Source organism: Mustela nigripes, chromosome 13, assembly GCF_022355385.1.
Source record: "Mustela nigripes isolate SB6536 chromosome 13, MUSNIG.SB6536, whole genome shotgun sequence".
NCBI classification, from domain to species: Eukaryota; Metazoa; Chordata; class Mammalia; order Carnivora; family Mustelidae; genus Mustela; species Mustela nigripes.
Genome location: NC_081569.1, coordinates 61,466,505 through 61,489,893, shown reverse-complemented (window position 1 = coordinate 61,489,893; position 23,389 = coordinate 61,466,505). Strand labels below are relative to the sequence as shown.

Here is a 23,389-nt window from a genome sequence, read left to right as displayed (position 1 = left end):
TGCTGGTTGCCAGAGGGGAGTAGGGTGGGAGGGGTGGGCGAAATAGGTGAAGGGTGGGGAGTAAGAGGTATGAACTTTGAGTTACAGAATAAGTCATAGGGATGGAAAGTATAGCAAAGAGAATATAGTCAATGATACTGTAATAAATTTGTACAGTGACAGTAACAAAATTTCTCATGGTGAACATTGTTAATGTATAGAATTGTGAAATCGTCCTGCTGTATGCCTGAAATTAACACATCGTGTGTCAACTGTATTTCACTTTGAAGAAAAGAAAAGGAGAGGTTGGGGCACCTGGGTGGCTCAGTGGGTTAAAGCCTCTGCCTTCAGCTCAGGTCATGATCCCAGGGTCGTGGGATCGAGCCCCGCATCGGGCTCTCTGCTAGGCAGGGAGCCTGCTTCCCTTCCTCTCTCTCTCTGCCTACTTGTGATCTCTCTCTCTCTCTCTCTGTCAAATAAATAAAATCTTTAAAAAAAAAAAAAAAAAGGAGAGGTTAAGTAATTTGTCCAGACTCATGCAAGTGGTGTGTGAAAGAGTAACTCTGTTTCCAGTGTTTGCTGACTTGACTTACCTTATACACATTATCATTAGGATACTGTGACTTTCTGGACGCCTTTGGATTAAAATGAAAAGATTTCTTGTCTGTTCTTTTAAGGCTCCGCAGATATAAAGTCCTAGGGAGTAGCAATTCTGACTCAGACCTGTTCTCCCGCCTGGCCCAAATTCTTCAAAATGGATCTCAGAAGCCCCGGGGCACTCCTCAGTGCAAGAGTCCAGGATCACCCCACAATCCAAAAACACCACCCAAGAGTCCAGTTGTCCCCCGCAGAAGTCCCAGTGCCTCTCCTCGAAGCTCTTCCTTGCCTCGCACATCCAGCTCCTCACCATCCAGGGCTGCACGGCCCCACCATGACCAGAGGAGTTCGTCCCCGCATCTGGGGAGAAGCAAGTCCCCTCCCAGCCACTCAGGATCTTCCTCCTCCAGGAGGTCCTGCCAGCAGGAGCACTGCAAACCCAGCAAGAATGGCCTGAAAGGATCCAGCAGCCTCCACCACCACTCGGCCAGCACTAAAGCCCCCCCCGGGAAGAGTAAGTCAGCCACTAAACTCAGCAGGTAGAAGCCGGGCTGCATCTCTGTGAAAGGTGTGAGATCCTCCTCCTCAGCCTGATGCATGTGTGTCCCTGTACTGTCTATTTAAACAATCAGTGTTGATCTTCTCTTGCAAAAGAAAGTAACATGATAAATTATTTATAAGAAGACATAAATTTATGATAAGGAATTACCTAAGGCAGGCAGCAAGCAGATCAGGAATCAATGCCTTTGCATAGGAAGGGGCAATCCAGCAAAATCCAAGGGGGGGGATTAAAGGAACTCTCATTTTTCAGCTGCCTTTGAAACAAAAGAGTTAAAGGTAGGAAATGGAATGGAATTTTAAGGGGTTCGGCCTGTTTTTTTTTTAAGGCATTGCTCAAAGATTATATAGCAAAAGTGAAATTTGTTGTTTTAATATTTTCGTTCAAAACTTCCCAACCTTGGAGAGTCAGAATTGCTTCAATAGGAGGATATATAACGAGTCTGCTGCTGAGGAGCCAGTGCCCGTGTACACACGGCTCGTGTGTTTGTTCGTGTACTGGGAGTTCACACCTTGACTTTGCCTCACTCCTGCTACCCTCCCTGCATTTCACAGTTTTTAAAGTTAGAGTATCTCCCCAGAATCAGGCTCCCTTTTCTTACTTTAACAGTACCTTCTAATATGCTTTTAGCAGCACATACTGAAAATTTCCAATCCAGTTGTGTGTGTGTGTGTGTTGTTTTTTTTTTTTAGTCCCCTAATATTTTTCTGTTGAACAGAAAAAAGTAACAGTTCACAGTTCTTAACTCAGTATATATTTTTTTTAACTCAGTATATTTTTATTGTGAAAAAGAACTACTGAAACGTAGGTAAAGGAAGGAGAAGCTGAAACAGCCTACTGCACAGGCGTTAGCATGTTAGGGACAGAGGGACAGAGTGGGGTGAACACCCTTCAAGACAAAAGAACCCTCTTCCCCTCCATTTCCTCCTTGTGGAAGGAAGACCGACCAGAGTAGACCTTGCTTTCTTAGGTCTTCTGGATACTGACTGTTTTCCAATATCAACCTCCAAGATGATACCAGGGAAGTCCGATGCTGTGGAATGTGACTTTATGCTCTTAGAGATTTAGAAAGAAAAACAGAAATTAGGTACGTTGTTGAGGCTTATAATCCTCAAACTTTGTATTTTATATACGTTTAGCCAATAAGGAATGAGTATCTGGGGAAATAAATTTAGGCTCAATATCTATCTTTTACTGTTTTATTACTGCTTCTCCTATGCTTTAGTTTGAATGTTTGGGCTTTTGGACCTGATTTCCTTGTAACCTCAATTTATAAAGCTGCGAGGAGGAGCGTGTTTGTTCTCATTTCAGTCTTCTGCTAATAGGAATCAGGCAAAAGTAAATTATGCTAGATTTTTCCAATGGGCTCTTTTCTACTCTGTAGGTGTTTTGTGTTGTACAGACCTTATTGAGGTCAGGTAAATTGGTCTGCTTGCTGTTGCAATTTGCCTTCTAGCAAACATCTGTGCTTTCTCTTTGACCTTGTGTTTGCTGCCAAATCGAATATGGTTGAATTGGAAACCAGAAAAAAAAAGGGGAAAAAAAAAAAACACACAAAAAGAAAGAAGTCTGTTTCCTCACCAGGTGACTACATTCTAATGATGCTGCATCAAAGCTGCCCTGAAGCTGCACTGGTCTTCTCGTTCTCTCTGTGCGGAGCTGTTTTTAAAAAACAAAAAAACAAAAAAACAAAAAAACCCTGAAACTCCAAACACTATCGAGTCCTATACGATCTCCTGTAAGAAATGTAGCATAGTGTGGAATCTTAATTTCTCTCCGGTTTCAAGCACTACAGAGGAATGCAATAGATAAGACATATTTGCTATGTAACTAAAGCAACTGTAATACTGGAAGACCAGTCCTTCTGTATGATATTGTATAATATTTGCTATAACACTACTTGCATGTCTTCATGGTAAATGGTATAAATATTTATAAATATATAGAGAAACATATGCTTATATAAACTCATTCTTTCTCCTTCTCCATTTGTAATTTCAAGATCACAGATGGTGAAATTCCTTTTTATTGTGTGCCTCGTGTACACTTGGGCCTCGCCTGTCTTCATTTTCCGAAAATATGTTCTTGGCATGGGACCCTTCAGATTCTTCTTGCCTTCTTTGTGTATAATGCAAGGGTTGGCAGCCTTCAAGCCAAGATAGGCTATTTAATTTTCACTTTTAAAAGATTTTGATAGGGGAAAAAATTACTGGGACACGCTTGTAATACTGGCTCAAAAATTTGTCACGTTAATCACATAATTCTGTCCTTATGGTTAAAGGGGATAAACTAGGGCAATAATCATGGGTCTGACATAAATTGATTTAAAGGGAAAAAAAAAAACTCTTAAAAATTGCCATTCTACATTGCTCTTTGCACCTCACTACTTTTTGGATGGTGGGGGAGTGGAGCAGTCTACAATTAAGGAATTATCTTCTTTTTTCTCTTGTATTAGCTAAATTGTGCTAAAAGTAGCCAGCTTTAAATCCTGACCCCTGTCATTAGAAGCATGCCCATCATAACCATTGGAAAAGCAGATGAGGCTATAGTCATGTGTGTGTGTTATTGGTATTTCTCTTCTAGAGGTCGAAACAAACAGTGATGGCAACATGGCAATTGGGTGTTTTCTCTCTCTTGGTTTCTTCTGTTTTTCTCCCAACTCTTCCACTATGTTGCCCCCTTTTCCAGATGGCACCGAGGAACTCCGTATCCAGAGAGAAATAGCCTCAGTGTATAAGAATACTTCATCTTGCATGTAGAGGAAAGAGTTAACCAAAGATGTTTCAGCTCTGATACTTTCAAAAGAAAACAGACTAGTTATATGTATCAATAGGTCCACGTAAAAGTACTATCATATAGAGATTTACTTTATGGTTTTTAAAAGCGTAGTTTGTGCTTTTAGATATTCAGTGTCTCAGGCTAAAAAGAGAAGTTGGCAGCCCTGAGCAAAACATTTTTGGCACAAGGATTTTTGTTTTTGCTTTAAGATATGATACAGAGAATGAGTTGGTTGTTTGTTGTTTTAGTTACTTATTTTTTGTTTTTTTTTTTTAAGTGATGGCATATTTCAGATTTCAGTGACAAACAGATCAAGTAATTTTAAACCACTTTGGTTATTTTATCTAAGCTGAGGGACATGGCCATTAATTAAAGTCAAGCCAAACTATATGAAAAGTAGTAAGGGGCAAAAGTGAAAATCAGTTTTCGAAAATCAGGTGTGTCCTGGTTTCTCCTCTCACAACACAATGGCAGCCCTAATCATACTTGCCCTTACCCCGCCATGTCTAGTCTCCGGAGTTACTTGGGTGGAGCAGAAAATGGATTCGCACCTTTCAGTCCCCATCAGCAGCATTCTTGCATTATGCCGCCAAATCTCCAGGGTATACAGATGGGTTAAAATATTAAAATTTCACTGGCCATCTTCTGCACAGCATAAAGGCATTTAACTTTAATGTATAGCGAACAAAGGAAAATAGGATCTTATCAAGTGTAACCTTAAAGCACAGACTGTAAACATCTTTGAACGGGAAGCCTCAGGCGGGCGCCGTCATTCCCACCTCGGTGTGCAAGCTGGCCTTGCTGACAAGGGCACCAGCACACTTGCGTTTCTTAAGTTGCATGTTGTGAAGTGAATGGTTTTTTTTTGTAAAAGTTGCCAAGTCAATCCAGTCCTAGATAAGTACCAACATGGTAATTGATGCCCACTGTTGTCATTATCCACTTTGTATTATATGCTTTAAAATACCAAGCAGATCCCAGCTGCTTACTGATTCAGCGGACTAGTTGTGCAGTATCTCTGCTCAGCTCCTGACCACTAGGGGGACTTGTGGCTCTTTGGTTATCATCAGAGATTCTTCCCAGGCCACAGATTTTTATGCAAATGTTTCTATGGTTGCATTCAATCTACAAGGAAAAAGTGTACATTGGTGCATGTTTTATAAACCCACACACAGATAGTTAAAACTATAATAAGTTTTTCTATACCCGATAGCTTTGAATTAAAAACAGATGCTTTTCCCCTAGAGGATTCTTTGTTCTAGGAACTACATTCTTAACCTAACATTAGAAATTGGTGATAGGAGAAACAGGATCCGGAATTCAGAGTTTAGCAGCTTAGGGGAAAAAAAAATGCATCTTATTCTGGCTATTTGAAAATATATTAATTTGTAGATAAATCTAGATATAGTCTTGGAGATCAAAGTTTTCATATTTCAAGACTTTGTTCATTTCTTTGTATCTATCAGAACACGACATATGTTAGAGAACCATTCCTCTGTCATGTTCATGTATTTTGGAATTAAGTTGTTTACATTCACTCTTTTATATTCTGCCCACTTCTGTTTATGTGCATTTACCACAGATGTGTTGGGACTTTGACTAAAGGGAGACGTATTTTGGCACCTGTATCACTGAGGAGAGATAGAAGGGTTGATGACAGTGGCATTGTCCAACTTTCTTGAGATTGGGTCTGTACAGTTTATTTGCAGAAGAGTTACCTAGGTTTTAACACAAACAGTATTACAAGATTGAGGTGTGTAACCACTATGGCCATCCCCACAGGTCCATATTCACCCAAGTCCCAAATTCATGGGTGTGGGTGTAGACCTTAACTTAAAGAAGGGAACACGTGGCAACTGCATGTCCCCAGACCACACAGGAGGACGTGGTGCACAGAAATGCCCCCTGCCCCCTGGTGGTTAGAACATCCCACTCCACTCCCCCCATCCAGTAGAACTCTGGGGTACACTGCAAGGATGGGGGAGGAGTGTGGAAACATCTCTCATTGGATTTTCTCAGTAGTTTGGCTACCCCTTTGGAATTAGGAGAACGTTAACCCAGACCATCTCAGGAGCCTGAAGAATCTGCTGCTGACAGTGCAAGGGGGATCTGCAGGAGGTGTCTGGGGAATTCCTCTAGTTTTTAGCGAGCTCCAAGACAAGGGACCAGGATTCCTAGTGTTTTATTAAAGGGGAATGTGGATGCTGCACACCTCAGTCCCTGAGAAATCCTTGGCTAGACATGAAATGATAGAGTCCTGGCCCATCAGTACCTTGTCTAAGTGAGTCATGATGATCTGCTCTGACTTTCAGAATGTAAGCTGGATGTTTAATCATTCCCCTTGAGCAAATCTGGATCAGAAAATGAAAGTTTGTGACTAGATCAGGATCACTTTGTGGTTATTATATGTCATCTCAAAAAAAACTGAATAGCCAAGAAGTAACATTTAGTAATGACTTGAATATTTCCTTACACTTTGCCGGATCTTTGGTCTGAGGAGACATGTAAAGGAAGTGAAGTCTTTTCCTTCATTATCCTTTGGAACTTTAAGAGAGTCTGCCTGTTAAGTTGGAAGTGACCATGTGGGTATAGTACGTGTGTGTCACTGGTGATGCTGCCATGTCTCTTCAGTACCCATGGGCCGGCCAGTGGTTCTGGGTTCCTCTACCTACAGTATAGGATTCCATGAGGCAGATCTTTGGGCCTATGTGACTAGAGAATTTGCCCATGACATAGCTTTACACACTAATGATAGAAATTTTACCTCTATTTTCAGTAGTTTACTACTGTTTCATGTTGTGTACAGAACTGTTCACTCATCCAGCTAAAAACATTGCATAAACCCAAGTTTTTAATATACACTATCCTTGCCATATGACCCTTTCTCCCCACTTTACAGTACACAGTTTAAAATCCCTAAAAATTCATTCACAGCATTTCCCCATATTTGGAATCTGGGCTTTGTTCTTCATTCACCCATGATAAACAAGGTGACTAGAGTTTTGAATGTGAATTATCTTAGGGAGTAACCCAGGGAGGGGAAAGCCCTTAGGACTTTTCAAAACTATTTTCTTTTTAAATGATTCACAAGATAGATAAATTAGTTCACTAAGGTAGAAAGCTTTCAAAGATATAGTTAGGAAGATGAAAGAAACACAGCATTCTGCCACTAGGGGCTCTGAAATTGGATTGAGTGAGCTGAACAAAGAAGACAACTGTTAAGGTGACCCATGCTTGAGCCCACACACTCCTCCACCTTGCACAGTTCCCATCCCCTTCGCGGCTCCATTCCTAAAATCACCAGCGCTGATTTCATTGGGTCATTTATGTATCGGTTTGTGGCTTTTAGGAAAAAAGAGGGGAGACATCTAGTTTTGACTTAGATATAATTCTTGAAAGTTAGGAACTACTGGCAATTGTTCTATCAGATTGAACCATAAACCAGAAGAATTTTCTTGTTGAGCAAAACCAGTTAAGTTAGGATAGAGGACTTTAATAATCCCACAGTTTTCCACCTTTCTCCTCCTCTTCATGAAACCAGAGTGATGGGAAGTTGCTCTTTGAAATACCTCCAAAGGTATTGTATTGTCCTTTTCCCTCCAAGCAGCCCTCTTTATGCATTTTTGCTCAGGCAACCGAGGACATAAGAGTATTGGCAGAAACAAGGAGTGCTTTTGTATAGGCCATCTGTACATAAAAGTGTAATTATTTATTTAATTTTCCCATTTGTATCATATTAAAGCTTTGTACAGTGTTTTAAGTTCTGTTTTAAAATTATTTTGTATTTTATTTTTATAATCTAGTAATAAAATATTCATTCCGCATGCACACTGTAGTTCTGTTTGTGTGATGGTTTGCTTTCAAAAAGGGAAAATGTTTTTCTAATTTAATAAAGTTATTGCATGCACCATAGGTTACAAGCCCAACAGGGAACAGAAGGTGTTGCTATAAATGCAGTACCACCACATCCAGAAGTGACCTAGAAAAAGCAGCAGTGGATTGACTAGAAGCTATGTGTTCAGTACCCCACAGATAAAAGCCAGAGTTCTGGGATACAAGGAGATGGTTCCCCATGAAGATGAAGTAATGAAACTGCAAGTGCTAAGGGGCGCTTAGGTGGCTTAGTTGGTTAAGCAGGTTAAGTGTGGGACTCTTCCTTTCCCCTCAGGTCATGATCTCAGTGTCCTGGGATTGAGCCCCTTGTCCCATTCCCCGCGGAGTGTGGAGTCTGCTTAAGATTTTCTCTTTCCCGGGGCGCCTGGGTGGCTCAGTGGGTTAAGCCGCTGCCTTCAGCTCAGGTCATGATCTCCGGGTCCTGGGATTGAGTCCCGCGTCGGGCTCTCTGCTCAGCGGGGAGCCTGCTTCCCTCTCTCTCTCTCTGCCTGCCTCTCCATCTACTTGTGATTTCTGTCAAATAAATAAATCAAATCTTAAAAAAAAAAAAAAAAGGATTTTCTCTTTCCCAAATAAAATCTAAAAACCGGGTGGCTCAGTTGGTTAAGCGGCTGCCTGGGATGAAGTCCCGCATCGGGCCATCGGGCTCCTTGCTTGGGGAGGAACCTGCTTCTCCCTCTGCCTTCTCCGCCTGACATTCCCCGCTTGTGACCCCCCCCCCCCCCCCCCTGACAAATAAAATATATATTTTTTAAACTAGCAAGTGCTAAGAGTTCCCTCTAAGCCCTTCATTTTTTAACATACTTTCTCCTTCTCCACAGGAAGCACTAGTCATTCCTGCTCCCCATCACCATGCTCCCCACCACCCTCTACTTTCCACCTGTGACCTTCCTTTGAACCCGAGGAACTCTCAGGAGGCACTCACATGGGCATTGCTTCTCCCCCCTTGTATGGTCTGACCTGGAATGTTAGTGCCATCTGTCTTTCCCTGCCTGGTTTCCCCTTCTTATCTCAGCTAGTAACAACCTCTAAAGATCTGCCTATCACGTGTTTCCAAATAAGAGAAATTAAGAAATAACTCAAGCATGTGCCTCTTAACATTTCATCTTGCAGAGCAGTTGAAATAAGAACCTGGTGTAAGGTAAAGATACAGACAGGTGACTCCGTGTGCACCTGAGGCGTTTAAGGGTAGCGGGCTGAGGATTCTAAAAATCGTCCTTGCAAGAATTCTTAGTCTTAAGTGGTCAAATGAGGTTAGGCGAATTTTATCCTAACTTCTTCAAGGTGGTGACGGCTGAATCTAGAAAACGTAAACTCTTGAGGGGCGCCTGGGTGGCTAGGTGGGTTACTTTGGCTCACTTAGCTCGTGATCTTGGCGACCTGGGGTCCTGGGATCCAGCCCAGAGTCAGGCTCCCTGCTCAGCGAGGAGTCTGCTTCTCCCTCTCCTGCGCTCTCGGAAAAAAAAAAAAAATCTTGAAGAAAAAAAAAGGGGGGCCAAAACCTCTTGAAAGAAAAGTGTGTGCTTATCGTAGAAGGCAGGTGTCTCTCCGGAAAGTTGTTCATCTTTACCATCCATCCGCTCTCCCTGGTCCTCGGTCTCCCGTCATGTCGAGTCCCCACAGGTCGCCCCGCGCGCCCGGGCAGCCGGAGCTGGGCCTCGCCGACCGCGGTGCGGCCGGCTCTGCTTGGCGGGCCACCGGGCTGTGGTCAGGTGGCGCGGAGCCGGCTGCGGCCCTGCCCGAAGGCCTGAGCCCGAACTCAGCCCGGGGAAGCCCCGGCTCCGCCCCTCTGCCCCGCCCCTCCGCCCAGCCGCCCAACGGTCGCTCTGCCGGCCGGCTCCGCCCCTCCCAGGCCGCCCGTGGCGCGCCGGCGCCTGCGCAATCGCATTCAAGCGCCCGGACCGGGATGGCGGCCGTTTTGGAGTCGCTGCTGCGAGAAGAGGTGTCGGTCGCGGCGGCGGTGCGGTGGATCGCTCGCAGCGCCCAGAGTTCCGAGGTAACAGTCCCTGCACACCCCCGGGCCTGACCGGAATCTGCTTTCCGCGGAGATACCATCCCTCAGGTCCCTTTTCTCTAGGGTGCCTGGCTGTCAGCCCGGGCCGAGTGCGCTCCAACTAGGGGCCGCTGTCCGGGCCGCCCGCCTCAGCGTGCCCTCCGGTCCCGGCTGCTCGTGGCGCCGGGCTGGCCGCTGACCCTCTCATCCCTTGCCGCTTCTCCCTCAGGATGACCCCGGGGAGGCGGCCGCGCTGAGCTCCCTTCGGCCACTGCGGAAGGAATTCGTGCCGTTCCTGCTGAACTTCCTGAGGGAGCAGAGCAGCCGCGTCCTCCCGCAGGGCCCCCCAACCCCCGCCAAGGCCCCGGGCTCCTCCGCAGCTCTGCCAGGGAGGCCGGGGGGCCCGCCGCGGGGTGGCCGCGGGGCGCGCAGCCAGCTCTTCCCTCCGACCGAGCCTTCGAGCGCCGCCGCCGCCGAGGCCCCTTCAGCCCGCCGCGGGGGCAGGAGGCGGGGCCCGGGGCCGGGCCGCGAGCGGGGAGGCCGCGGCCCTGGGGGCCTGGAGGAGGGGGTCGTCGGAGAGAGTCAGCCTTGGACTGGGGGCCGGAGGTCCAGGGGCTCTGGCAGCCCCGGCAGCCCCAGCCTCGTGCGCTCTGACCCGCCAAACCTCAGCAACCTGGAGGAGTTCCCTCCCGTAGGCTCGGTGCCCCCCGGCCCTGCAGGGTGAGAATCAGCCCTCCCCCACGAGCGGGGTGGCACAAAGGCTGTGCGAGGGGAGTCAGGAAATTAGGGCCGGGCGCTCCGCAGTTGAGCGTGGGAATGGCCGGAAGGTTGGGGGTGAGATAACCACAGTAGTGAGGGGCACTTTGCAAGCGGCCCCCGCCCTTGAGGGGACATGTTGGAAGATAGGAATTTGATAAAAACCTGTGGCCACTTAGCAGGACGAAGCCTTCACGCAGGATTAATCCAACTCCGGTGAGCGAAGAGCGATCACTCTCCAAGCCCAAGACCTGCTTCACCTCACCCCCAATCAACTGTGTCCCCAGTTCCCAACCCTCAGTCCCGGACACTAGCCCTTGGGGCCATGGCCTTCCCCCAGGGTGCCGAAGTCTGCAAGAGGAGCGGGAGATGCTCAGGAAGGAGCGGTATGACCTTGCCACTCCCTGGGTTGTCAGCTTCCTCCCACTGGGGGATCTGAAGGGCTTTTCCCTGAGATTAGTTTGCCCATGGGAGCCTTGGGTCTATTTCCTGGGCTGTGGACATCTGCTCTGGAGGAACCGGAGTGTGGCTGTGTGCTGGAAGCTAGGGGAACTGCTCATGACATCTTTCTGTCCCCATAGCTCTAAGCAGCTACAGCAGTCACCTTCTACCACCTGTGCCACCTCAGAATTGGGGCCTCCCCTCCCCAGCTGGACAGGAAACCTCACAGCCGAATCCGCTGATCCTGCCAGAGTGTCTTCCCGCCAGCGCCTGGAGCTGATAGCCCTCGTCTACTCTTCATGCATTGCCGGTGGGTGGGAGCAAAGGGTGCTGGAGTGGATGCTTGAGGAAGGGCGGGGTAGGAAAAATGTTAAGGTGTGCGAAACTGAGCCTTGGTTCCAAATGGTACCAAACACCCTGGGGTTTCTTTTTATATCCAGAGAACCTGGTACCAAACCTCTTCTTGGAGCTTTTCTTCGTCCTTCAGCTCCTTACTGCTCGGAGGATGGTGGCCACCAAGGACGGTGACCTTGAACCAAGTCCAGGAGCACCAGGTTAGTGGGCAAGCCTCTTTTTGGAAACGAGGTCTGGAGATGAAACAGTTCTTAACTGACAACTTGGTACTATCCTTCTAGATTCCCTGGAAAGCCCACTGTTCCAGAGTGTCCATGATTGTGTCTTCTTTGCAGTGCAGGTTTTGGAGCATCAGTTTCAGTGAGTTTCCCCAGCTGAGGCATTTAGGCCTTATTCCCATTGTCCACTTGCTTCTCTGGCCACATGGGGTAAGTGCTTGGGCTTTCCAAAGGCACAGTGACCCTGGGCCTCTTCCTACATGTAGCCTATCATTTTGTGTCAAGGCTATGAATTTAACCCCTGAAAGAATCAAATTGCCCCCTATTGTCTTGGCATCTGCCGTTTGGGTTTGTGTCTAATCTTTCCCTGCTCCTTAGGGGTCTTTCCTGCCCCCCTTGCCTCCAGCATCTTAAACGCTCGGCCCATGACTTTGCCTTACATACCTGCTCCATGTTCCTGATAATGTTCTCTGTGGTGCACAGGTGCCTGCTTCCTACTTGCAGTGCATCCCCTTCTCAGTCAGATGCGCTCTTGTCCCTGTAGGGTTCTTTCCTACCTGGACAAAGGGACCTTGAAGCTCTTGGCTGAGAACGAGCGGCTGCTGTGCTTCTCTCCTGCTCTGCAAGGCCGCCTCCGAGCTGCCTATGAGGGCAGCGTTGCCAAGGTAGGGACCCTGCATAGCCCGGACCTCACCTTCCCCAGCCTCATCCTTCAGGCAGCCTGGCGCCACCACCCTACTGTCACGTGGGCTAACTCGGCAGAAATGTGGGGGTGAAGTTTTCTGAGCACGACCTGTGAGTGTTCCATCCCTAATGTCACTCCCGTATTTTAGGTCTCTCTGGCAATGCCACCCTCTGCTCAAGCTGTCTCCTTTCAGCCAGAAACAGACAATCGTGCCAACTTCTCCAGTGACCGAGCCTTTCATACTTTCAAAAAACAGAGGTGATAAGAAAAGGGAACTTTGGGGAGGAAACGAGGCGGCATTTTCCCTGGGATAGGCAGCCTATGTTGTTTCCATAGAAACTAGGAGTTTGGCACTAGCAGGTGGTAGGTTAGCACCACTGGGCCCTTCCCTTTCACCCATCAGAACGGCCTTCAAAATGTACCTTCATTTTGTTTCCTGCGGTGGACTTGAACCTCCAATTTTAGCAGCCTTCTCACAGGTGTATGACTTTAGTCATGGGGTTCTCCAATAAGAGAGAACCGGATTTTGCTGTGCACCAGGGTCTGTGAGTCCTTTGGCATGCTGCCACTGGGTCTGCAGCATTCTCGTCATCTAGAGAACTTTGGAGAGGAAAAGGAATGGGGCTATGGATAGTCCCATCCTCCGTTCCTCTGAGCTAGAGAAGGCACTCCTCGTAGTCGGTGAGTTCACCCATGTCTCAGTTGATCAGGCATTCTTATGTCCATCAGGGACGTGTTTTTTGAGGTCCTTCGAGAGTGGGAAGATCGGCACGAGGAGCCTGGCTGGGATTTTGAGAAGGGCTTGGGCAGCAGGATCAGGTAGGTGCTCCCACACTGGTCATGTTGTCCCTCTCTTGCTTCCGGCAGTGGGCAGCTTAGTGGTGTTCTGGTAGCTGACTGGAGGGGGGCTCTTCCCCGACCCCTAGCCCGCAGTTACCTTCTGTGCTCCTTCATCTCTAGTTACTGGCAGCTTTGGCCCAACTCAGAAGGGATTTGTTTGGCTAGCTCCTTGCACTCAGATGTGACCCAGACTTGTTCTGTGATGGCTAATGTCTAGTTAAGTGCAAAACCCTTTCCCCAAATTGCTAGAGTGATGGAGTACTTGGCCCAAGTCACTGATTAGACTGTTTCCAACTTCCCATTTTCTCCATCATGGAGTTCAGCAGTTCTGAGGACTTCGCATAGTGCGATGAGTTGCAGAGAGAGTATCTTCTGTCCAGGGATTTGCCTGCCACTTGGGTCATGAAACTCACTGGAGCCCAGTGTAGACTGAAGATGAGAGGGGTGGTACACTTCTTATCATGTTAAGTGTGTCTGTAGCCTTGAGGGATGCTGATGCTGAGGAAGGAAGGTGTCCCTTACCTGTTACTGTGAGGTGTACTTACCTGTTACCTTGTGATGGCCAACTCTGGCCAAGGTCTGCTCGGGCCCCTGGTAAAGGACTGAAGAGCCCAAGGATTAGCTCATTCTCTCAGACTTCTGTCCCCTTCCTCCTTCCCTCACATTCCTGCCTCTTACTCCTCAGAGCCATGATGGGTCAGCTCTCTGCAGCCTGCAGTCACAGCCATTTTGTTCGGCTTTTCCAGAAACAACTTCTCCAGGTAATAGCCCCAGCAGGAAATTACAGGGAATAGTAGGTATTAAAGGCAGCCAAGTAATGACTGGTACTCTGGGATGGGGCGGACAGCCAGACAGGTCCTGGGCTGGAGTTTGAACACTTCTGTTCCCTTGGGGGTGGGGGAGCAGTGGCCAAAATCAGGCAGACAAAGAGGAGCCAGACCCTCTCTCATGAGTCCTCCACGCCCTGCCCGCCTGCAGACTCTCACTACTTCTTACGCTCAATTTGTGCTGTGGTAGAGAGAGCACTGGCGCACTACTTGGGCCTGATTTCGAACTCTAGCTCCAGGGACCGTAGGCAAATGTTTCACCTTGCAGTTTTAGCTTCTTCACCTATAAAACAATATCATCCCTACCTTGAAAAACAGATCTGTTGCATCTGATACGGGGTTGGCATTCCCTAAATGTTCATTACTTCTGCCCTATTTTGTTCAGTCCTCCTTTTTATTTTGTCTCCTCTTTCCTCTGCCTCAGATGTGTCAGAGTCCTGGTGGCACTGGAGGCACTGTCTTGGGGGAGGCTCCGGATGTATTAAGTATGCTTGGAGCGGACAAGCTGGGGAGGTTGCGGCGCCTGCAGGAGAGGCTTGTGGCCCCTCAGAGCAGCGGGGGACCCTGCCCACCCCCCACCTTCCCAGGCTGTCAGGGCTTCTTCAGGGACTTCATCCTGAGTGCCAGCAGGTAAAGGTCCCCCTGTGTCTTGCAGGGAGTGGGGCTAGGGCCAGGAGAGGTTTGTCTTTCGAGAAGGGTAACAGTTGTTGAGAAGGGCAACAATTGTCTCTCTCTTTGCCTGGAATCTAACAGGGTGGGCCTGGGCAATGGCCAGGCTCCTTGCAGCTCACACTTCTGCCTCTGTTTCCCTTGTCATTCTTTTACCCACGTAGGTAACCTCACTGTTCCTTTGCCTCGCCTCTGTACCCCACTGCTTTCTGTCTGCAGCACCTCTTCTCTGTTCTGGGTCTTTCTACACCTCTGCCAGTCTCTCTCTTTTTTTTTGCCCCCTTCCTTCCTAGCTTCCAGTTTAATCAGCATCTCATGGACAGTCTGAGTTTGAAGATCCGGGAGCTCAACAGCCTTGCCCTGCCCCAACCTGAGCCTAGCGATGAAGATGGGGAATCAGACGTGGACTGGCAGGTTAGAAAGCAGAATGAGGAAGAATACAGGGTTCTGACCTAGGAAGTCAAGAATTTATGAGAGATTCATAATTATTCTAGAAGCCCTATGCTTAGGACCTTTTACTTCCCTGATCCCTTGCAGGGGGAACGGAGGCAGTTTGCCATGGTGCTGCTCAGCCTGAGGCTTCTGGCTAAATTCCTGGGCTTTGTGGCTTTCCTGCCATACCGGGGGCCTGAGCCACCCCCAACCCGTGAGCTCCAGGACTCCATTCTGGCCCTGAGGAGCCAGGTGAATGGGGGCTCTGGTAAGGAGGGCTGAGAGGGGCCCCAGAGTCCTGGAGTTGGAGGCCATGTCTGGCCCCCAGCCTCATCCACTGATCGAGCCCTGCCCCGCCAGGTGCCCCCAGCCCTGGACGTGCGGGCTCTGCTGCAGCAGGGGCTGCGGGCCCGCCGAGCCGTGCTCACCGTGCCCTGGCTGGTGGAATTCCTTTCCCTCGCTGACCACATCGTGCCCCTGCTGGACTATTACCGCAGCATCTTCACTGTCCTGCTGCACCTACACCGGTGAGTGCAGTGAGGGCAGGGCTAGAGCTGAGGGCACTGTCAGGGAGGAGGCCACATAGCCCAGGCCAAGGCTGATCCCCAGGGAAGATGCAGGCTTGGGTCCACGGCAGAACCGGGGAGGTTCCTTGCACTTCAATTGTGCCTTTTCGACTCCTCCTGTGGCCCAGCTAAGAGGGAATACAGATCTGGGAAAGGGCAGTGAGGAGATCGTGCTCGCCTGCATGACAGCTGTCTCCTTTTGGGCTGCTTTTGAGAGTTACCTTCCCTATGATAGCTTTCTTTCACTCCCTTCCATTTCTTTCTTGGCCCTAATGTTCCTGTTAGGAGCTTGGTCTTGTCAAAGGAAAGTGAAGGGGAGATGTGTTTCCTGAACAAGTTGCTGCTGCTAGCTGTCCTGGGCTGGCTGTTCCAGGTTAGTGGAGTGAGGGAAGATCCAGATTGGGGAAGGGAGGCAGCCAGTGTGGCGGGAGCTGGGGAGTGGGAGGATATCTGAGTCTGATTGAGGTCAGACTCAGAAGATAGGAGGTGAAGGGGAGGTGGGAATCCCATGGTTTTAGAGGAAGGTGGCTTTGCTCCTGGAGCCACGAGGTCTGTAGTGCAGACTGCAGCTTGCACTGCCCTGATCTTTTGTCAGATTCCCACAGTCCCTGAGGACCTATTCTTTCTGGAAGAGGGTCAGTTGGATGCCTTGGAGGTGGATACAGTAGCTTCAGAGCTTGGGCTGGTGAGTGTTGGGGTCCAGCCAGAGCCGTGGGGGTGGGAATAAAGGAGGCAGGCAGGCTGGGAGTTCCTAGAGTAACTTTCTTCCCCGACTGTCCCATTTCTGGCACAGTGGGAAGGAAGAGAAACCTGCCTCCTTAGCTCTGCTCTGTTCTCTCCCCAAGGATGGCATGCCTGTGGTGGACCAGCACCTGCTCTACACCTGCTGCCCCTATATTGGTGAGGACATTGATGCTCTGCCGCCCAGGGTCCTCGGTCCTCGGCCTGTCCCTTTTTGAGTACCCAGCAGGCTTCCTGTAGGCCTCACACCTGTTCTCCTTAGGCGGTCCCCGGGTGCCTCAGCCACTTTACTCCACAAATACTTAAAGCCCAATATACCTGGGAGGGTAGGGGTGGTTCTGGAACTAAGCACTCGGGCTTCCCTGATGCAGGAGAGCTCCGAAAACTGCTCGCATCCTGGGTGTCGGGCAGCAGTGGGAGGAGTGGGGGCTTTGTGAGGAAGATCACTCCCACCACCACCACCGGCCTTGGAGCCCAGCCTCCCCGGACCAGCCAGGGGCTGCAGGTGAGGGGCTGGGTGGAGGCAGGGAGCTCCGGGAGGGAAAGAGAAAGGAAACGACCCACTCTTCTCACCTCCCCATAGGCACAGCTGGCCCAAGCCTTTTTCCACAACCAGCCGCCCTCCCTGCGCAGGACTGTGGAGTTTGTGGCAGAGAGAATTGGCTCTAACTGTGTCAAACACATCAAGTGAGCGAGGGTTGAGAGGGTTGGGAAGGCAGATCCATGGAGGGGTACGGGCTCACTCCCTCACGTGTTCCCCCTTTTAAATCTCCTGACGTGTTGCCGGTCTGAGGCAAGTTAGCTTGAGGGGAAGGACATGGTGGGGACACTCAAACTGCTAACGTTCTTTGAAGTTAGTTCTGACCAGATTTCTTTGAATTTGTAGCCCCTTTCTGATTCAGCTCCCTCAGCTACCTCCAAGCCTCTCTGTCCCTGCTGCAGGGCCACGCTGGTGGCAGATCTGGTGCGCCAGGCCGAGTCCCTTCTTCAGGAGCAGCTGGTGACACAGGGACAGGACGGAGGAGATCCAGCCCAGCTGTTGGAGATCTTGTGTTCCCAGCTGTGCCCCCATGGGGCCCAGGCATTGACCCAGGGGCGGGAGTAAGAGATACCGGTCTACTCGGACCCTCGTCCCCGCTCTCAGCTTTTCTTTTTCTGACTTTTTCACACACACTTTTATTCCATGTACTCTCCAAACCACCCCCCCACACCACACCTTGTTCTTTTGCTTCCTCTGTAGGCTCGTATCTTGGGCTTTAGGACCCAACGTCTGAAGTTGAATGTGGAAGAGAGGGTTTGGGTGTCCCATTCCTCCCCGCATCCGGGATCAGGGGTGGGCTCAGGACTGACAGTGCTTCTCTTCGCCCCCACCCCACCCCACTATACCCTCCACAAGGCAGGGCCACCCTGGTTCAGGTGATGGGTGCCCTTGGCCTTTCCTTCTGTGAGCCAGGCTGAAATCTCTAGCCATCACTGAAAGCTTCTGTTTCTTTTCAGGTTCTGTCAGAAGAAAAGCCCTGGGGCTGTACGGGCACTGCTTCCCGAGGAGACCCCAGCAGCTGTAAGTAGGGACGAGGCCGAGAGCCTGCACATTAGTGTCTGGTGGTGGGAGAGTGTGCCGTGGGCTGTGCATGCGTGAGGCTGCTGGTGGTGGGTGGGCCTGTGGGTTGGTCCCAGCCTTGGGGGCGCCTTGCATGTTCATGTCATCCGCAAGCTTCCCTGGGCCCCTGACACTGCACTTCTTCTGGGTCACAGGTTCTAAGCAGCGCAGAGAACATTGCTGTGGGGCTTGCAACAGAGAAAGCCTGTACTTGGTTGTCAGCCAACATCACAGGTAAGGTCTGGGCTAGGGGAGGGCTGGCCACGTTCTTCCAAAGTGGACTGGCAGAAAGTGTGAGGCCCTTGGGGAGATGGAACACCAGGCAGCTGGAAACAGTGCTGGGCATGCGTTGGCGTGATGTGACCCCTTTCTGTTCTCCCTTTGACCTGCAGCACTGATCAGGAGAGAGGTGAAGGCGGCAGTGAGTCGCACACTTCGAGCCCAGGGTCCCGAAGCAGCTGCCCGGGGGGAGCGGAGGGGCTGCTCCCGAGCCTGTGAGCACCACGCTCCCCTCCCCTCCCACCTCATCTCCGAGATCAAAGTACACAGCTCCCCTCCTCCCTGCGCCCCTCCCCTCTGCCCTTTCCCCGCTTTTTTCCTGGTCTCCCTCCTTCCTCGCGTCCGCTGCAGTGTTTCGTGTAGCTGCTTTCTGTGTTGTGCAGCTAGTCCGGTGTCCATCATGACAATGGGGTTCGGTGGGGCAGAGCTGAACTGAACAGTTGTCCTCATTGCTCTTCTCGGACTTCTGGTACTTGAGTCACCGAAAGGGGAAGAAGTCAGATGGGAAAGTTTGGGAGGGGCTGCATATTACACAGGTGCCGATGGGAGCCAGGTCACGAGGGCCTGTCTGGTACTTACAGGTAGGAAAATCTCTAAGGGGCAGTTACCTGCTTTTGAGATCGGATTTCAGTAGTTCTCTATGGGAGGTGATGCTTATTTAGTTACTGATGGTAAGAATAAACTATCATTGCTCTCAACCTGAAAAATTTAGAGCCTGTCTAGAGTAGGGGTCAGGACACAGCCACACTTGTTCAGTTATGAATTGCCTAAGGCTGTTCTTGTGCTACAGCAGCAGAGTTGAGCAGTGGGGCAGAGCCTCAACTCTTTACTTATTGGTAGGGCCAAAGATTAGGACTAGGGCTAAGGAGGAATAACTAAAGATGGAGAGTATCCAGGAGGGAGAAGAAAAGGCTAAATGACCATTAGCTACTGGTTTTCTCTACTGAAACCGGACTTTCCCGAGAAGATGAACAGAGAAGCCTGAGAGAGAGAAAATCCACCATGTATGGAGCAGGACGGCTCCCCTAAGTGCTTGCCAAGTCAGGCACTCTCTGGGAATTGGCTAGGTTCGCCTTTCTCTGAAGACGAGGGACATCTCAAGCTCAGGCAGCATGTTGTTCCTCGGCTGACCTGCTCCCACTCCTCATCTGTTGGTGTCCACGTGGTTGCTTCTCCCAGCTGTGCGGTCCCGGCTGAGCCCCAGGTCTAAGGCACCTTGACCCTGCCACTTCATCCAGGGGCCGTCTTCCTTTTCCTTCTGCCTCTTTCCACTGGCTGATCCCTGCCCCAGGCCGCGTTCTCTGTGGCCTCCCAGGTGCCAGCCCGGTATGCAGTCTCACTCTGCTTCTACCCCTGCTGTCTCCAGGATGTGCTGTCTTTGGCTGTGGGCCCCCGGGACCCTGAGGAAGGAGTTTCTCCGGACCATCTGGAGCAGCTCCTGGGCCAGCTGGGCCAGACACTGCAGTGCCGCCAGGTGAGCCACAGCATGGCGCTCCGCTGAGTGTCTTTGTCCGGCGCCCATGAACCGGAGCTGCAGTGGCTTGGGGCTGCAGCTGTAAGGATGGTGCTAACACCCGGGGTTTTCCCTGCCTCTTCCCCATAGTTCCTGTGCCCACCTGCCGAGCAGCATCTGGCAAAGTGCTCTGTGGATCTAGCATCCCTCCTTGGTATGACTCCTTTCCATGACTTCTCTCTCACTCTTGCCAGATCCCCCAGATCTCGGGGCTGGGTACAAGCAAGATTAGACACACATGGAGCTTTGTTTTCTTCTTCCTCCCAGGGGCCAGCTAGGGGACCCTACCTCCGTCTCTTAAAGCTGGGCTTTCTTCTCTTCCCATAGTGGCAGACCACATCCCTGTCCTCGGGCCCCCATCACCCCGCGGGCTAGAGAGAGGGCAGGCTCGAAGGCTCCTGCACGTGCTGCTCTCCTTGTGGAAGGATGACTTTCAGGTGCCAGTTCCACTGCAACTGCTGCTGAGCCCAAGAAATGTGGGGCTTCTGGCAGATACTCGGCCAAGGGAGGTGAGCCGGCAGACCGGGGGCAGTCCGGCTCCTTAGCCCTCTGCAGTCCTGTTCTAACCCTACCGCCATGGCCGGGGTTCCTTTACTCCCCTTTTCTGGCAGTGGTGCTCAGTTTCTTTGACACCCTATCTTGGGCGCCAGGCAGCTTCTTTGGCAGTTTTCTGTCCTCTGGATCAGTCAAGGTTGCTGTGTGTTCCTAGCCACCCTGACCTCCTCCGTATGTGTTGCAGTGGGACCTGCTCCTCTTCTTGCTCCGGGAGCTGGTAGAGAAAGGGCTCATGGGACGGACGGAGATAGAGGCCTGCCTGGGCAGCCTCCGTGACGCCCAGTGGCCAAAGGTAAGGAGTTCTCATCTCCTCATACCTGGACAGAGAACGGGTGTCCTATGCCCTTTTATCCTGAAATGAGGCAAGTGATGGGGCCCAGGCATTCTTCAGATCTTCCCAAAGCTCGGTGGATTTTGTCAGGTATCTTCAGGACCGCCCTGAGATGTGGGGGGAGGGAAGAGGGAAGGCAGGTAGGTAGTTGGAAAGCAGCGTGGTACCGTGAGTAGGAGTTTTTAAAATCAGAATAACCTAGATTTTAATCTCAGCTGGTACTTAATGTTATTGTGATCTAGGGCAGAATGATTTATCCCTCCTACGGTTTGTCAAGATGAAACATGTTGGTGGTGAAGTACTCCGTGGTGGAGTCTGCTGTCAGATTTCACTTTCCCTGGTGTAATTTGAATGTCCCAGAGTACTCCTGGGAAAAGGGGTCACGTCCATTTCAGTGTAGAAGGCAGGTGGGAAAAAATAAAGCTGTCTAATCACTGCTTAGCCGGGCTTGATACTGGATATTGCCTTTTAGTAGAAAGGTTGTACCATCCAGAATTATGTGTCAGTCAGTGTTGTCTGTCATCTTTCTGCTTATTCCAGGACTTCTCTGAAGAATTAGCGACACTGTTCCACCTGTTTCTAGCTGAGCCTCATAGGCCAGAACCCCAGCTAAGAGCTTGTGAGTTGGTGCAAACAAACCGGGGAACGGTGCTGGCCCAGAGCTAGGGCTCAGAAGCAGCCATGTCTTGGGTGTCTGACCAGAACCCTGGAATCCCGGCTGACTATGCCTCAGGAGGAGGCCCCGTGCCCGCCTCCGTGTGCTCACTGCTGACCCTTGCTGAGGAAGGAGTAGCTGAGTCTGTAGTCAGGCCTCCTGCTCACGTGTGAAGGAAGTGTGGGGCTGCCTGGCATCCCACCGACTGCAGGCTCACCACCCGAGTCCTAGAGGAAGGAGGAGGGTTCGCCTGATTGAGGATTATGAAGGCAAAGCCTAGAGACTCCAGTCGTGGAGCTGAAGAGTTGGCATTTATTACTTGGATTATTAAATGACATGTGTGGGCTTGATGACCCAGGACTTGAGCCCCATTTGCTGCTACTCCAGCGTCCCTTAAAACTTTGTGGTTTGGAAATCATGACAGAGGCAGATGACTTCTTCTTAACTTGTAGGGAAGGTTAAAACAGGAATCTTGGGAGTCGACATTTTCTTACCACCAGGAGCTGGACTGCTGCCATCTTCTTAAAAATGCACAACACGGGAGGTGGGGCGGACCCGCCAGAAACCCAGCTTTTGCCCTGCACCTTCTCTGCCTTCAGCCCTGTACAGGTACTAACTCTCAACCATAGCTCCATCCAGGGGCCAAGCACAGGGCAGAACATTAGAGCTTTTTAAAATAAACTGTTTTCTTTATCAAAGGGTTCCTGTCTAATTATTCTCACCTGACTCTTCCCTTTAGCAGGCTGCAAAGTCCCAGGTGGGCTTGAAGGTGGGCACAACAGAGTAGAGCTGTACTAATGGCCTGGCCACGTAGCAGTGCCTAAATGTTCCATCCTGTTGGAGCCTGGGGCCCTGTTACCTTCTTGCCAACAGTAGCGACTTCCATATATCTCCCTATAAGGTTAAGTTAATATGCAAAGTCTCCACTCACCAGCCACTCCTTAACGAACTAGATGGCAAGGCAGCTCTTGTCACACTTGTTTTGTTGGGGTGGGGGGTAGATTGTGATTTGGCTCAGGAGTATTTTGTGTGTCTAATTGATCCATTGATTTTGACAAGCACTACCTTGGTAATGTGCATGAAGTTCGCTTGTATAAAATTCATGGTCTTTCTGCATCAGCAGCATAGAGAGGTTCAGGCTGTGTTGGAGGAAGAAGACTCCGTGAACCCTATTAATGTCTTGCAAAAACTCCTGCCTGTGCATCCATGTGTGTTTCCTGGGGAAAGGCACACAGCTGTCAAAGAGGCGACCCAAGGAAGTGTCAGGTTCTCTGGGCAGAGGGGGCCTGCGGTGGCACCTTAGGAAAGCTGGTGGGAAGTCCTTCCTGGCGGCCAGCTGCACAGAAAGATCTCGCGGTCACACCTTGTCTGGGTGCGTTCCCTCCCTCTTCCCAGTTGCTCCTTTCACAGGTTTTGGCAGCTGAACCTTCCATAATCTCTTTTTAAAGGCCTTTATCGTTGTTCTTTAAATCCATTTTATACTATAGCAAATTCAGGAAGTGCCAAATGCCTGGGAACCAAAAGAGTTTTAAGGGTTTTATCTTTGTGTGCCTACTAGGTGTGGCTGAACATAAGCACTGTCCTCGGAATCCGACCCCGGAGGTAAGAAGCTGCCACTTGACCTGGGGCAGTTCCCCATGGATGGGACAGGTGGGAGACAAGCCCAAAGCCGCAGGTGCTGGGTTCAAGCCCAGTTTAAGCTTAGTTCAATGCAGCATGGGCCCAATTCAGGAAACTTATCACGGGCCTATGTGAACATTTTTTTTTTTTAAAGATTTTATTTATTTGACAGAGATCACAAGTAGATGGAGAGAGATCACAGGCAGAGAGAGAGAGAGGGAAGCAGGCTCCCCGCTAAGCAGAGAACCTGATGTGGGACTCGATCCCAGGACCCTGAGACCATGACCTGAGCCGAAGGCAGTGGCCCTAACCCACTGAGCCACCCAGGTGCCTGGGCCTGTGTGAACCTTAAAGGCCCACTCTCTAGGCAATAAGATAAACTTAGGAATCACAGGCAGCTCGTAAACTAGTGAACGAATTAGGTCCTTTTCTATGTATCTGTTGGTTGTGAACTGTCTAAAACAGTGGTTTTCAAAGTGTGGTCCCCAGACCAGCAGCCTCAGGATC

General features: G+C 50.1%; 2 protein-coding genes across 7 annotated transcripts in view; both read left to right on the top strand.

Moving 5' to 3' along the window:
* TTBK2 (tau tubulin kinase 2) overlaps positions 1–7,741 on the top strand; it is a 177,395-nt gene extending 169,654 nt beyond the window's left edge. For both annotated transcript variants that reach the window (XM_059372637.1, XM_059372638.1), the window contains one exon: positions 657–7,741. In XM_059372637.1, the coding sequence (XP_059228620.1) occupies positions 657–1,119 (463 nt within the window). In that variant the 3' untranslated portion in view covers positions 1,120–7,741. The remainder of the gene's footprint in view (positions 1–656) is intronic.
* A 1,944-nt stretch (positions 7,742–9,685) lies between these two features.
* CDAN1 (codanin 1) lies at positions 9,686–21,960 on the top strand. 5 transcript variants are annotated; one of them, XM_059372635.1, is made up of 28 exons: positions 9,686–9,803; positions 10,030–10,520; positions 10,736–10,942; positions 11,138–11,307; positions 11,438–11,551; positions 11,633–11,711; positions 12,114–12,234; positions 12,403–12,512; positions 12,984–13,073; positions 13,780–13,855; positions 14,346–14,551; positions 14,884–15,004; positions 15,128–15,274; positions 15,383–15,549; positions 15,874–15,961; positions 16,184–16,273; positions 16,434–16,488; positions 16,701–16,834; positions 16,913–17,016; positions 17,272–17,430; positions 17,827–17,890; positions 18,085–18,163; positions 18,322–18,470; positions 19,575–19,682; positions 19,812–19,875; positions 20,049–20,230; positions 20,461–20,568; positions 21,148–21,960. In XM_059372635.1, the coding sequence occupies exons 1-28, from the start codon at positions 9,714–9,716 to the stop codon at positions 21,271–21,273; spliced, it is 3,699 nt and encodes a 1,232-aa protein (XP_059228618.1). In that variant the 5' UTR covers positions 9,686–9,713; the 3' UTR covers positions 21,274–21,960. The 5 variants fall into 5 exon arrangements, with proteins under 5 accessions (XP_059228618.1, XP_059228614.1, XP_059228615.1 ...); XM_059372631.1 differs by having other exon boundaries at positions 9,698–9,803; positions 10,739–10,942; XM_059372632.1 differs by having other exon boundaries at positions 9,698–9,803; positions 11,687–11,711.
* Positions 21,961–23,389: the final 1,429 nt, after the last annotated feature.

Excerpts from the sequence above, each read along its gene's own strand:
- CDAN1 (XM_059372635.1), top strand. The coding sequence starts at position 9,714 with ATGGCGGCCGTTTTGGAGTCGCTGCTGCGAGAAGAGGTGTCGGTCGCG. Across the intron at positions 10,943-11,137 it reads GAGATGCTCAGGAAGGAGCG|CTCTAAGCAGCTACAGCAGT; the intron begins GTATGACCTTGC and ends CTGTCCCCATAG. Across the intron at positions 16,489-16,700 it reads CACCTGCTGCCCCTATATTG|GAGAGCTCCGAAAACTGCTC; the intron begins GTGAGGACATTG and ends TCCCTGATGCAG.